Source organism: Kryptolebias marmoratus, linkage group LG3 (genome assembly GCF_001649575.2).
Source record: "Kryptolebias marmoratus isolate JLee-2015 linkage group LG3, ASM164957v2, whole genome shotgun sequence".
NCBI lineage: Eukaryota > Metazoa > Chordata > Actinopteri > Cyprinodontiformes > Rivulidae > Kryptolebias > Kryptolebias marmoratus.
Genome location: NC_051432.1, coordinates 5424798 through 5438457, shown reverse-complemented (window position 1 = coordinate 5438457; position 13660 = coordinate 5424798). Strand labels below are relative to the sequence as shown.

General features: G+C 35.8%; 1 protein-coding gene across 3 annotated transcripts in view; it reads right to left on the bottom strand.

Moving 5' to 3' along the window:
• mast1a (microtubule associated serine/threonine kinase 1a) overlaps window positions 1-13660 on the bottom strand; it is a 110224-nt gene that overhangs the window by 84364 nt on the left and 12200 nt on the right. For 2 of the 3 annotated variants that reach the window (XM_017430492.3, XM_017430495.3), the window contains exon 2: window positions 10754-10785. In XM_017430492.3, coding sequence (XP_017285981.1) covers window positions 10754-10785 — 32 coding nt within the window. The remainder of the gene's footprint in view (window positions 1-10753; window positions 10786-13660) is intronic. The other variant, XM_017430493.3, reaches the window with a different exon arrangement.

The window sequence follows — 13660 nt, the reverse complement described above, 5'->3', positions numbered from 1 at the left end:
ATGCAAATGACTTGTTCAGACAACAAGATGCTGTTTTTGTCTAACTCATCTTGTGTTAATTCAAATGGATCTAACAATACCTTTTAGGGGAAAAAAAGTGCTGAAGAAAAAAGCTAAGCCTTTAATTTAAAACAGTTTTCTTCTTTAAGAAAAGGCTCAACCTTAAAAAGAAAAAGGATGTTTGTTTTTCATCAGGTCTGAATGAATACAAATCCTTCACAGAGCTGACAAAGAATGATCCCATTTAACAAAGACCCGACAACACGTTTAAACTTTTTTGCATTTAACTTAAAGTGTCCTCATATCACCTCGCAGGTTTGTGTAAAAGACTTATTTTTTGTATCATGCTTGTAATTTCTAAAGAGGTTTTTGTTGTTAATTCTCCAGGGGATTCCCAGGTTTTGGTTAAATCTCTGGCTGCTTTTCCATCCATTTTCAGTCCAGTTCTTTTATTTGGTTTGTTATATGTCTTCCCTCTGATCTATAAACCTGGGAGACTAGTTCAGAACCAGTAGCATCTCCGATATACATGCATTCAGATACAACGTGAAGACTGTCCTCATAAAGAAGTAGCTCTAAACTGGAACGGTTTGACTTGGTGAAAGGCATTAATTGTTTTTAGACACATTAAGTTGCAAACAGCCGTGCTTTAGCTGTAGTAACATGAATCATGTCACACTTACAATTCCCGATTATCCAACAAAAGATAACCTAAGTAAAGTAAAATACAGTTTCTAAATGATGATTTCATGTATCAAGGGAAAAAAGCTCTCCAAAACAACCTGGTCTTATGTGAAAAAGTAATCGCTCCCCTGAACCTAATAGCTGGTTGTGTCACCCTTGGCAGCAACAACTGCCGATAAGTCGTTCACGTGGAGAAATGTTGCTGCTGTGTTTCGACTGATCATGACTGATTTATATTGGAAAGAATAAACATCTGCAGCATTTGGTAGTTGAGGCCAGTGTCATCTAAAATTGTCTAAAGCTTAAACTTTCCTTAGATTAAGACATCTTACCCTGTGCCAAAATAAACTAGTAGATCTCCTCATGGTACCAATTTAAAAACAGGTTTTTGCTCTTCACATTGTAGTTACATCTGTGTGGTCAAGCTTCAGCTAGTACCTCATTAAATTAACACCTATTCCTTTTTCCTCACAGCTCTTTGCCATAAATAAATGTAGCAACATGGTCAGAAATTTGCTACAGTTTGATAAACGCAAAGTTAACAAAGATTAAATAAAAAAGCCTAAACTTTAAGAAACATTTTGAATAATTACAGGCCAAACTATAGGCTGCTTACTTTAAAATAAAAAATGATGTTTATGCCCAACTTCAGTCTGTTTTTAAATAACAACATTATGAGAAAATTTCTCTTTCTTGATAGCCCGTTATTGTGGAGTTCCTCAAGGATCAATCTTAGGCCCAGTTTTATTCACATTGTACATGCTTCCCCTGGGCCATACCTTCCTCTAATACAACATTTAATTTGTACTGTTTTGCAGATAATAATCAGATCTATGTACTCTTGAGTCCCAAGTACCCAATATTTTTTATGTTGATCCAAAATTATATTAAAGAAATCTGATAGTAAAGAAATCTGAAGAAATAAGACAGATGATTTTGGTCCTCCAAACATTTCTGTAAAATAATTAGTAAGTGAAAACGATGTCTCTGCTGTTGTGGCCCCAAAGCTGTAAAACAGCTTTCTGTTCTTAATCAAGTGTTCCCCCTTTTCAAACAGACATTTATTTTTTGTGGGCTTTTGATTGCATTTAATGGGTTCTGTTATGTTAAATACTTTGTCAATTACTCCTTTAAGAATATATTTTACTTGGTTTTAAAATGTATGGGTTTTTTTACATAAATATTTCTGTTTTTAATCAATTTAAATGTTTTTATGGCTGTTGTTTTGGGGTTTGCTGCACAGCACTTAGGTAAATTGGTTTGTTTTAAATGTGCTTTATAAATAAAGTTGGTCTGGTTTGATTCATGGATCAGCCTATATTCTATGATTACAATTATTTTACACAGATATGTTGTGTCTTTTTCTAAGGTATTGGCTGGACTTTAGGAATTGATCACTGGGTTTGGACAGTATTGTTTTATCTGCTGAAGAAATGTGATTTTATCTCACTGTGTTTTAAATGTGGCTGGAATGAAAATGAAAATGAACTTGTGTCCTGGCCTTTCTTTACCCAGCTGAAAACCTCTTCTCCATCAGCTGTGAATACCAGATGGTAAATCAGCTGCAGCAGACATCCAGAACCAAGTGGAAGCTTCATGTTGATGTGACTGTATGTTCTGTCTGAGGTGCATGGTGGAAATCCTGGGGCAGCCAGAGGACCATATGCTGGAAGCTAGAGTTTATACTTAATATGTTTCCATGAAGGAGCCTACTGAGGGTTGAGTAACAAGTTCTTCTTCGTTACAGGAGGTCAATTTGTTTGATTTTTTTTTCTAAAAAGGTGTATTTGTTCCTTCAGAACCCTGAAGAATTTTTATCAGCTGATGGCTCAAGTGCAAAACAGCAACACGGCTTCTTTGAGCTGGTATCTCTGTTGAGCAGAACAAGTTCATCAGGGCCACTTCTTGATCTGTCTCTGATCTGACCTGACTGTTTCTGAACACAGATGTATACAAGAGACAATACTGCTGAAGATGGGGATCGGAGGGCTTTTTTTCTCTCTCTTTTTCCCACAGCTGGCGTCCCCATGTAGAGGAGAGACTTCGTCACATTTTATTTTCCACTGCTGCGTCCAGCTGCTTTTAGCAGGACATCTTTTGCTGATACGACTGCATGACTTCACTCCTTTCAATAAAAAACCCTTTAAATATTTCAGCTCCTCTCAGTTTCTGGTATTTAATTTTTTATGTCGATGTTTCTCAGTTACTTTAATCAGGAAGTGACCTCATTCAAAAGTCAATACCATCTGAAAACAAATAAAGGCTTAAGTTTGGTCAAAAACAATCATAAACAGATGCTAAAGGACTTCTGTTTGAATCCCACTGTTGCTAACATTTATTTCCATCAGGTACAGCTTATTTTCTGCTGTCTTGAATCTGAGCATTGAAGAGGTTTTAAAACTTCAGGTGACTCATCCCACAGGTGGTTGTTGAGGACTAAAGATCAGCAGTGAATAAAGAAATATACAGTGATTAAACATACAGTATTTTACAGTGTTTTGAAATACAAAACAACATTTTTCTATTAAAATAACCAACAGTGTAAGAAACAAACAGCATTTTTACATTTATCTCAACAACAAAATGAGCAAATATCCATGAATATGAGCCATAATATAAAACTTTACATCTTTCGTTGTATCAGAAGTTCTTTAGGATCAGATGAACGACCTTCAGTTTAATTCTAATACTGAAAAGCCTCTTCACTTGTAAACTGTTTGAGACTCAGTGGAGTAGAAGTATTGCTGTTTGATGATTATTAAACCTTTCAAAGATGTTTCTTTTTTTTATTTTCATTGAAACTGGTAGTGAAGAAAGTTTTTTCCTGGAAAGCACAACATGACTACTAGGAACAACAGTTTTCTTATAGTGATGTTTTTTATACTGATTTGGCAGAGAAGTCATTTTGTAACAAAATTTAGTTGACATTTTATTTTTTCTAGCAGATTTCAGTTAGCATTAAACATAAACAGAAGTTTATTAAAATCTAAAAACAGTATTACCAGATATTGATAAGCGCTGAACATGAGCAATCATAGCATAAATGCTGAACCTGTTTTATTATTGCCCGACGTCAAAGGCAATAATGTTTTTGCCTGCATGTGTTTGTCTATCTATTAGCAGATTATGTCATGAATTAGTGGACAGACTTTAAGGAAATGCTTAGAAAATAATGACTGAATGTACATCTGAAAAAAAAATAATTTTAGGAGTCAAAGCAATTTAAGATGGCCACCACATCTAATCAACATCAGCCTACAAAGAAAAAAACAAACTTAGTGAATTTTACAGATGTTGAGCCTAAAATTGGTGTGGCAGTAATTGAGTCATTCCCAACAAATAATTTGAACTCTAAGAAATGTTAGAGTTCGAATTATTTGTTGGGAATGACTCAGTTCACACGTTTCTCAAGGTTTGACCAAAATGGCTACAACTTTGTCCTTTCTCATTATAAGATAATTTTAGTGTAAAACTCTGTCATGAAAGCGATATGATATTCATTCAAGAAATGCAGGGCCTGTAATTTTAAAAATGTTTTCCAAAGTGACAATTTTGGAAACAATGATCTAGCAGCCTGGTTTGCACATGTCTACTATCACTTTGTGTTAGAAACCTAACAAAAATCTGTTGTTACCATTTTCTTTTCTTTCTACGTTTGTCTCGCTGCATCCTGATCCTATCACTATCATACTTTGATCATGTGTTGAAATAGTTACAAAGTTTTTTTGGACAATTTTTTGCCAAGCTAAGAATCTTCTTTCTCTGAACTTTGATGCAAAGTTAATGTGGCTTGTCTCGCCACCTAGTGGCACAGCAGGGGTATTTCAGTTTTTTGTTAGAATATTTTTATATAAAATATAAATGGAGGAAACAAATATACTTTAAAAAAATCTCCCAGGAAGAAATTTGAATCTGCCCCTAAAAATTGCACTGATGCAGCTCAGATATATGAAACTGCAACAACAACGTTTCATCTCAAAAGCCACAAAATTGTGTAGAAATTTTTTCCCTTACTCTCCCTCTTCATTCAACAAGGTTTTTGTTGAGTGCAGAGAAAACACAAGAGCACAATTAATTGAGTCATCAACATTAAAAACAGATAAAAGGTTAACCTTGTTGATGTTTTACCCCGCCTCTCGCTCAATGACCGCTGAATAGACACCAGCTCCCCACGAGCCTGAACAGAATCCAGCAGCTATAGAAAACTGATGGATGGACCTTTTATTCACAAAAAATCCTAAAGAAATCAAAAATAGTTGACTGCATTTACACCATTTACAGTACTACCCACTTCACCTATCTTACTGACCAGTCAGCGTTGAGATGTTCACATTCATACAGAGCAGTCTGACACTCACGGTGATGATGACAACTCATAGGCAGCTCGGGGTTTTAGTATTTGCTGAAGGACATTTTAATATGAACAATGCTACTTGAGCCCCATATAAAACCAAAAACATGCTTTATCCAAAAAGCTTCATCTTCCCAACCAACAGAACCTTTAATAAAGTGATCCAACAAACTGGAGAGTGAGGTCTGAATTCAAACCACAGACTATATTAGATCAAAAGAGAGAAATTAATCTACTGAACGTCGGGAACCATTAACTTTAAAAATAGCAAAAGCCAAACAGCTGAACTGTTCATTACCGTGAACAAGGGAATGTTGTTGTTTTTTTTTGTTGTTTTTGCATTTTACTGCTGCACATGCAGAAACAGCAAACGAGCATTTGCCAGGAGATCATAACAGTCACGAAGAAGTAGACAATCTTCATGATTAACATTTACAAAAATCTTTAAATCTCATTGATTTCTAGATAGTGTGTTAGACTATTTGTAGTCAATTTATAGAGGTTTTAAAAATCTGATGTGTTTGTGTGATGCTGAAAGTGAAATAATATTTGGATTTCAAGAGTTTTGGGATTTATAGAAGTAAATTGGCCTTATTGTTGAAGTCAGACCAAAGCAAGTCTTTTTTTTTTCTTCTAAAATGGAAAATGCCACAGCAGCAGAGCTGGCATTGTCTGTTTGACGTCACAGGAGCTGTTCTGTAATGCCCAGTCAAGAGAGATGTTACTTTCCTGTGCAGGCGTACATACATGCATTCCCTTCGCCTTCCTTTTCAAACCAACCCACCAAATGTTAAAGCTGACGAGGGCTGACAGTTACACAGTAGTGCTGAGGGGAGTAATTCAATAATGGATGCTGTCTCTAATGTGAGAGTCTGGATGGATAAAATATACATGGGGGAGAAGAAGAGGGTAGACAGAGGGGTGGGGGTGGTATCACTGAAACACAGTAGGAGGTCAGAGACGGCGATGAGGGGAATGTTATCATATAAAAGAGCAAACTCGTTTCTGTACACCATATGGGAAAGGTTGAGGCTGTACTGAATCATATTCAGCCTCACAGGGTTTGTTAGTCTGTTTGTCTCGAAATGCAACAAACAACGGGCCACAGTAACAGAGTCCAGCTCCAACCAAAGGAGAAGGCGTGGAGAGAAACACAGCAGCATCGAGCACAGGAGGGGCAGCGAAGAGCTGACTGTGAGCCTCTGGCTCCAGATTCTCTTTCATGTCATGCTGTGACATCTGCCAACCCGCCTCTCGGGTCAGAGGTCATGGACAAACCACACTCCATGACACCACTTAAGCACACACAGCACAGCACACAAAAGGAGGTGGCCAAGCCGAGCATGAGTAATGGTAATTTACACATGCACATATATTTACACTCACTTTTAATACTGAGGTTGAGCAATATTTTAAACGTTACTTTAATCTTTAGCTTCTAGTAATTGAGAAAACAAGATATGTTGTTTACAATGATGCTCTCTGCTTTGTCTGTGTTGTAAAAAAGAAAAAAAAAGGCTAGGCTGAAAGCAGTGAAAAGCTCAAATCAAGATAATAGATAGAGAGTCTTTGTTCAACACTTTGGATTAAAACGTCAGGTCAGAACAAAAAGTACAAAATTTATTGAAAATTCAATAAAGGCACGGGTTCAAAATCAATGTAAGAATGTTTAGTATTTGTGATTGTGCTTTCTTTACAACAAAAAAGAAGAAAAAAACAAATCTAGACACATTAAAATGAATCAACACAACTTTAAGGATTTGCTTTTCCTAAAACTCCTTCTGTCTGATCTGACTGCAGCTGCACAAGTAAACTAACTTTTCCCTCATCAAACATTTTACATGAAAAATGAAAGTAAAATCAAAGCACAGCACAGCAGCTTCCTGTGAAAACAGGTCACAAAAAATCAGAGACTCCTCATTAACATGTCTTAATGAACTAAATTTCTGTCAACGTTTCAGAATCTTAATGTTTGTTAACATAAGAAGAAAAATATACTAATGTAATTGAGTATTTAGCTGTAATTAAGTACAGCACATGACGGCAAAAGAGAGAACAAGAGAACCAAACAAATGAAGTACTGGCAATAAAAACTATTCTCATAATTTGTTTCCACAAAATTTAAATCATTGCCATAAAACCTAATATCCGTAGAATTTCTGTACCAAACCATGTTTCATTTGCCACTTAGTTGAAAAATTGCTAATATGTGAATTTTCGTCACTCAGCCTGAGCAGGACAAGCAACGCTACTAAAAATGTTTGGTAAACATAAGTTTAAGTCATCAGTTCACTGTTGCCAGATGGCTCTTCTGTGAACAGGACAGTCAGAGGACAAATTCAGTCACAGAAAAATAAAGTTCAACAAAAACTTCATTCTAGATAATTAAGAAACAGCCTGAATACCCTAAAGCAAAATACCAAGAACTGCAAAAAGATTTCAAAGACTTCACAGCTTAACATGATGAAGGCAAAGTGATTATTTTCCCAAAATTACATCGGTTCTGTCTAGCTTGTAGAGTGCTTTTAACAGCAGGAGCAGCAGTAAAAAAAAAAAACGACTGACGAGCTTTTTAGATGAAATAATGATTGCTGCTTCAGACAAAAGTAACTTAAAAGCGCCATACTTATTTCTAAGTATAAGAAATGTACGTGTAAAGTAATCTTTTGGAACCTTTTTGCCATATTTAGCAGATGGATATAAAAAACAAGTTAAAAGAAAAAAAAAGGACCACAGCATTTTCAGCACCATGGACAGAGACTCACACAGTGCTAAAAAAATATTTTAGGCTCTGGGTCAATTTGTTTCTCCATCAAGTCCTACTTGTGCAGCTTTGGGTACCACTTACTCATACTTTTTAGTTATTATAACCTTGGATCTTTAACCTCCTAGGACCTGGCGTCCACATAGAAATCAAAAATGCACAAGCCATGCAAGAGTTCGGGTCTTAGGAGGTTAATACAGTTCCATTCAAATCAAGCATTAAGTTTCTGAAATAACAGCGCAAAATAAATAAAGCACAAGCGTGTTAGGTTGTGTTGTTTCTGTATTTCATATAAGCCGCATCTGGTTTATTACAGTCTGTGTCTGGCATAGTTTACACACTGTGGCTGAGCAAATACGCACATGCAAATAGAGATGATTTTTTTTTTAAGTACAAATGTAAAAATGCAGACTATAAAATAAAGCACAACCTCATGGGAAGCTAGTGCCTACAGTGAAATGGTAAAAACAAGATTGCAAAATGGTAACTGATTCACACTTTTTGGTACAAAACGATAACTTCCGCGTTCATAATGCATGAGATTGCATGAATTTATGTAAACCACTAAGTGCAAAGTAGGGGTATAACTTGGCCAAAGTATGAATTTATTTTTTTTCCCACATATACTTCACATTTAATCAGATGTCGATCTCTAAGTGAGAAGATTTTCACATCTCAGTACCACACATGTAGACGTTTTAATCCATTTAATCAAATCTCTCTATGTAATTCAATCCTACTCTTCTGCAAAAGACACAAAAAATGACACTTGAGGATTTAAACTAAGTCACTAATGTAATTATCTATAGGGTGAAGTCAGGCTGTATATATAACTCTCTTAAGGATGTTTTAAAAATGTGAATCTTAACTGGCTTTAATGCTGACACTTGAGAGGAATTGACACTAATCAGTTTTTATTCAGGAGTATAATCAGAGCTCAGATGAAACGAGAAAGGATATTTTGGTCAGACTATCTGGTTATAATTTCCATGTCAGCTTCAAACTAATAATAAAGAAAGTGGAAAAAAACAAGAGGTGACTGAGGTCAGATGGGTCACTGATTAATTGAACTGAAGTAGATTATTTAATCAACGTCCACGTGCAGGTCAGTGTGATTTATCTGATACTGATAAAAACCCTGATAAAGCACACAGAGCATCACAACATTATGTAAGTCGTTCACTACACATTATGTGGCTTATGGCGGTGTCACACATCCATGCACTGCTCTGCTCTCAACCTCCTGCCCTCCTCGATCCGCAGAGGGCACTGAGGTGACAGCCCAGCTCTCCTGCTGCTCAGCTTTCATCGCACAGCTCACTGGTGCAACAGATTGGCCAGCAGAGAAGCTCTGAGTGAACGGACTCATGCAAAGCTGAAACATATTGAAGGCAGAAGGCAAGGCTGCCAGTGTACAATCATCTCAACTTGGCCATGACTTTCTATAAGAAAGTTTGGAAAAGTGAAAACTCTGAAAGCTGACATTTGTCTTCAGTTCAGCTCAGAAAGTCTCAGTTTGTTTAAAATTTTATATTTAAAGGAAGGAACAGGTTTGGAAAATGGCAGGAGCAGTAACATGCCATGGGTTTAACAAGAACCTCTTACAGAGATTTAGGCCAAAAATGCACTGGGAACACTGCGGCGCATCATTGGAAGCGTGTCAATTCAAACCCGGACGCCTCAAGCTGTAGTGATCAGCTTTAAAATATGAGCTTAAAATTTTTTCTATTAGCCAGTCCCTTAAGCAGTCAATCATCAGACAAGATCTTTTCCAGCATTGTCTTTATAATGATAAGATCTTAAATCCTATATCTTCAAATACTTCTCAACTTCAAATCTTTCTTATCCATTTTTGGTCTTTTTGATATGGAACGGTGCTACAGCTAAATAACAGAAGAACGGTCAAAAAAAAAAAAAAACATTGAAGAAGAGCTAATATGGGAGGATGGCCGAGCAGGTAGTGAGTAGACATAAAAATGTATTGTTTTAGAAGCACTGACGCCTGAAAATGGAACTGTCAAGAGACGATGCAGCATAGATTGTCGATCAGCAGCCAGCTGCTATCGGTGTGGGGGTCAAATTTGAAAATAATGAAGACATCATTTCTGCCACACGCTGCCCATGAGTTTTACCCTTGAGACTAGACTAGTGACATAGAGCGTGATTGAGCGTGATTACAAGTTATTCAATATTTTAGGAATATTTTGGATTAGAAAATGGTATCAAATTTGTAGATTTTATTATCAGAAATATAACACAATTACAGAATTCAGAGAATCTGGTGAAATCTTGAATAAAACATGGAAAAAAAGCAACATTATTAGCTTAGATCTGCTGACTCTTTGGCAGAATTGTACACAAAACAAACAAATCTGCCAATGAGAGCGCTCAGTAACACCCTGGACAGCACGAGTCAGGGAACATAGTTCACTAGAAAAGAAAAATGAAACCTTTAACACGCAAAGAAAAAAATACACAAACCAGTGTCTCTGGATTCGAGCTGAACTAAGATGATCACAGGTGAGGTGAGAATCAAAATAAATCAAAATATGAATCAAAACCTTTGATCAATATAAAAAATGTCAGATTGTATGTCTAAGATTTTCAAAACAAAAGCTTTTTTTTAAACTGTAACACTTTGTTACACTAGTAAAATATATTGTAAAATACAATACTCTCTTTATCATGAAAATGAGCATACACAACATCACTCTTTTACTGTCATTATAAAGTATTTTAATTTCCTAAATTCTGCCCAAAAACTTCCCCGAGTTTCCAAAAGCCTTTAGAAGTCTGGACTTGAAGGATAGGAGAGATCCCACAGCAGCGTGTCCGACACTACAAATAAACTAACAACTGAATGATTTGACAATTCTCACACGTAGTGACAAACTCCGAAACACGCTGCACGTAGTTTGACGCAGAGCAGAAAAGATGCGCAACTCTGAGCTTACCTGCTACTTTTCCGAGGCAGAGGTAGATCCTTCTGGTGAGAAAGACAAACAGGAATAGGACAGGAGGTGTGGGGGGGGGGAGAAGACACAAAACCCAAGTTAGTCCAGTTTTAGATAAAACGCAGCATGTAGCTGCAGTTTACCTGGAAGCAGAAAACATTACAGATGCTTATGGCTGAATTGTCAATAAAGAAATTCCTGTGATTTTACTTTATAAGTGGGCGACCTACAATCATCTTTGTCTTTCTTATGAGGAACATTGTTATATTTTTACTTATTAACCAGACAATTATTCTTCAGATTTACTGAGTCAAACCTTCACTCTTTTAGCTCTTTGACATGTGATACACAGTAGTTTGGTTTGGATAAAATATATATTTTGAGCATTAAGCAGTAAAAGCAAGCACAAAAAATGTTATTAACCCTCTCAGACTCAAATTAAGTTTTAGTAACAGGAAAAATCAGATATTTGGGGAAATTATCATCTGAGTAAAATAAGGCTCATAAAATATGAATGTGGAGTAATTAGGTAAATGCAATTCGCTGTTGCAAATCTGCAACGTCTGCCTTGAGAGGGTTAATATACTACATGTAGGCACATATCTTTTATCAAAAGCAGACAAATATCTGTAAATACTGCTGAAAGCTTTGCCTAAAATAAAAAGCCCAAAAATACTCATAAGTAATGTTTTACTTAAAGTGCTGTATTTAGTGCTTTAAAAGAGTATGAGTGGATTAAAATAACAAGAATGGTTTTCTAGGTAAATTAAATTATAGTTTCATTCCATAGTGATCTTGTTTTTGCAGTTCTCCATTCATGTGTGATGTGGGGGAAAAGCAGAGTGAAACTGATCCTCCTAAGAGCTCAAAGCCTCAGAAACCTGCAGGCCGAGTGGAGCCAAAGTCAATATGAAAACTGTTGCTGCTATATTTATGACAGTGGGAAACAACAGCAAGGACCCTGATGTGATTTGGATCTGCTGTGATGAATCTGTGAGCTGCTTGTTGTCCATCTATTAGTAATTTAAAACCGTTTGCCATTCAGCACAGTTTAGGTAAGATCCGATTCCTTTCCAATTCTATTGTCAGCCTACCCTGCTTTACTTATCAGGCTATTTTCTACCACTTAATGGCTTGGCAAAAAAGATGTTATCAGATGTGGATTTTTTTTTTTTTCGTTCCAGGAAGGAATAATGGCACAGAGCCATGTCGATGAATAGAAATGCATCCAACTGAGTAATAGCACCTGGTCCATAAGGCATTAGAGACAAGTAAGATAAAAAAAAAAAGGTTATAATAAACTATTACTTTTTTTATATGACCTGGTAAAACAATAGGGGCCATTCCACCGAAACGGTGCCATTTCCATCCCTTGGAAATTATATTCATAAATTTGCATGAAGAATAACTGAAAAATAATTTTTCTTACTAAGCAAAGTGTCCTGCATGTGATGTAACTGTAAATTTATGATGTATTTTTGGAAGGGTTAATGGAAAAACATCCGTAAACACTGAAAAAACAGCATTTGTCACCTGTCCTCACTCTATAACATTACACTTTACAATGAATCATAATGTAGAAAATTCTAAATAAATGTTATTGTTTTTTGGCATTTTTGTGTGGCTGCATATCACATCTATGCTTCGCATCTAGTTCTTTCAAAAGACATCTATAATAGTTTTGTTAAAATACACATAATAGTTGTGTCCCTGGGTTTTCACTCAGACCTTTTACTGTAATACATTACCCTGTCTGTAAAATTTGGAATATTCCTAAATGGCACATGCACAACAGGAAGTTGCATCAGTTGGATCTTCTAAAAGTCATAGGAAGACGAAAAATAAATTCTTTTATGTATTTTTTCTGTATATTTGATAATATTTTATCTATGGCTGAACAGGTCAAGTCAATCATAATTATAATAATTGGTAAAAGTCAGGAACAAAAGCTACCATCTGGAGTACGACAAATATCTCCATCTCACTTTTGCATTTTCAACTTGTGTTTCTATGACCTCCTGAAATACATGGTAGAAAATAATGTCACAACATCACCTCTATATGTATCTAATACTCCAGCACACAAAGCGAGACCTCCAGCGGGTTGCCACAGATTTATTGATCATGTCATAAAAATCTGTATCATGACTGTAGCCACTGTGATATACCAGACGTATCTCACACGTAATCTATAATAATTAAAGTTACATGCAGAAGCAGTGATCCAACAATAACGTTAAAACAGTACTGACCCACCAACAATTGTCTGACTCTTAGCAAAAATATCTCATGAACTACTTGATAGATTTTAATGAAATATTCATTGGATGTACATCTACAAGTGGTTAACTTTTGCAGCCAAACTAATTCAAGATGAGGCCCACAGCCACTTGACCTTAGATAACACAAAATTAGATGTAATTCAATCAATTTTACAAATATTGTGCTAAAAAGAGTTGTTCACGATCCATACTTCTAATGTTACTCAATGCACCAGATCTTTGATTAAAACTTTAGCTATCAGAAAGTAATCAGTGACTGTAAATTCACAACTCATTAACTTTTGGAGTCAATTTATTTCAAGATTATAAATGTTAGCCAACACAAAAATGGCTCTGACTCGGTCAGTCTTACAGATATTGAGCTAAAATCTCATGTGGTAGTAGCTGAGAGTGAGATTTCAGATAATATTATATTCAAGGTTTTGATGCTACAACTGTAGATGATCTTAATGTAAAACTCTGGAACGAAAGGTGGTCTGCAATATAATTTCTTCATGTTTTGACTCACATTTAAAAAGAATTCAAAACCAAAACCAAAAATATGAAACCATGTGACAGTAGTTTACCAAACTGGTTAGTCCAGATCATTAATATTTAACTCAAAAGCTGGGATGAAGACATTTTT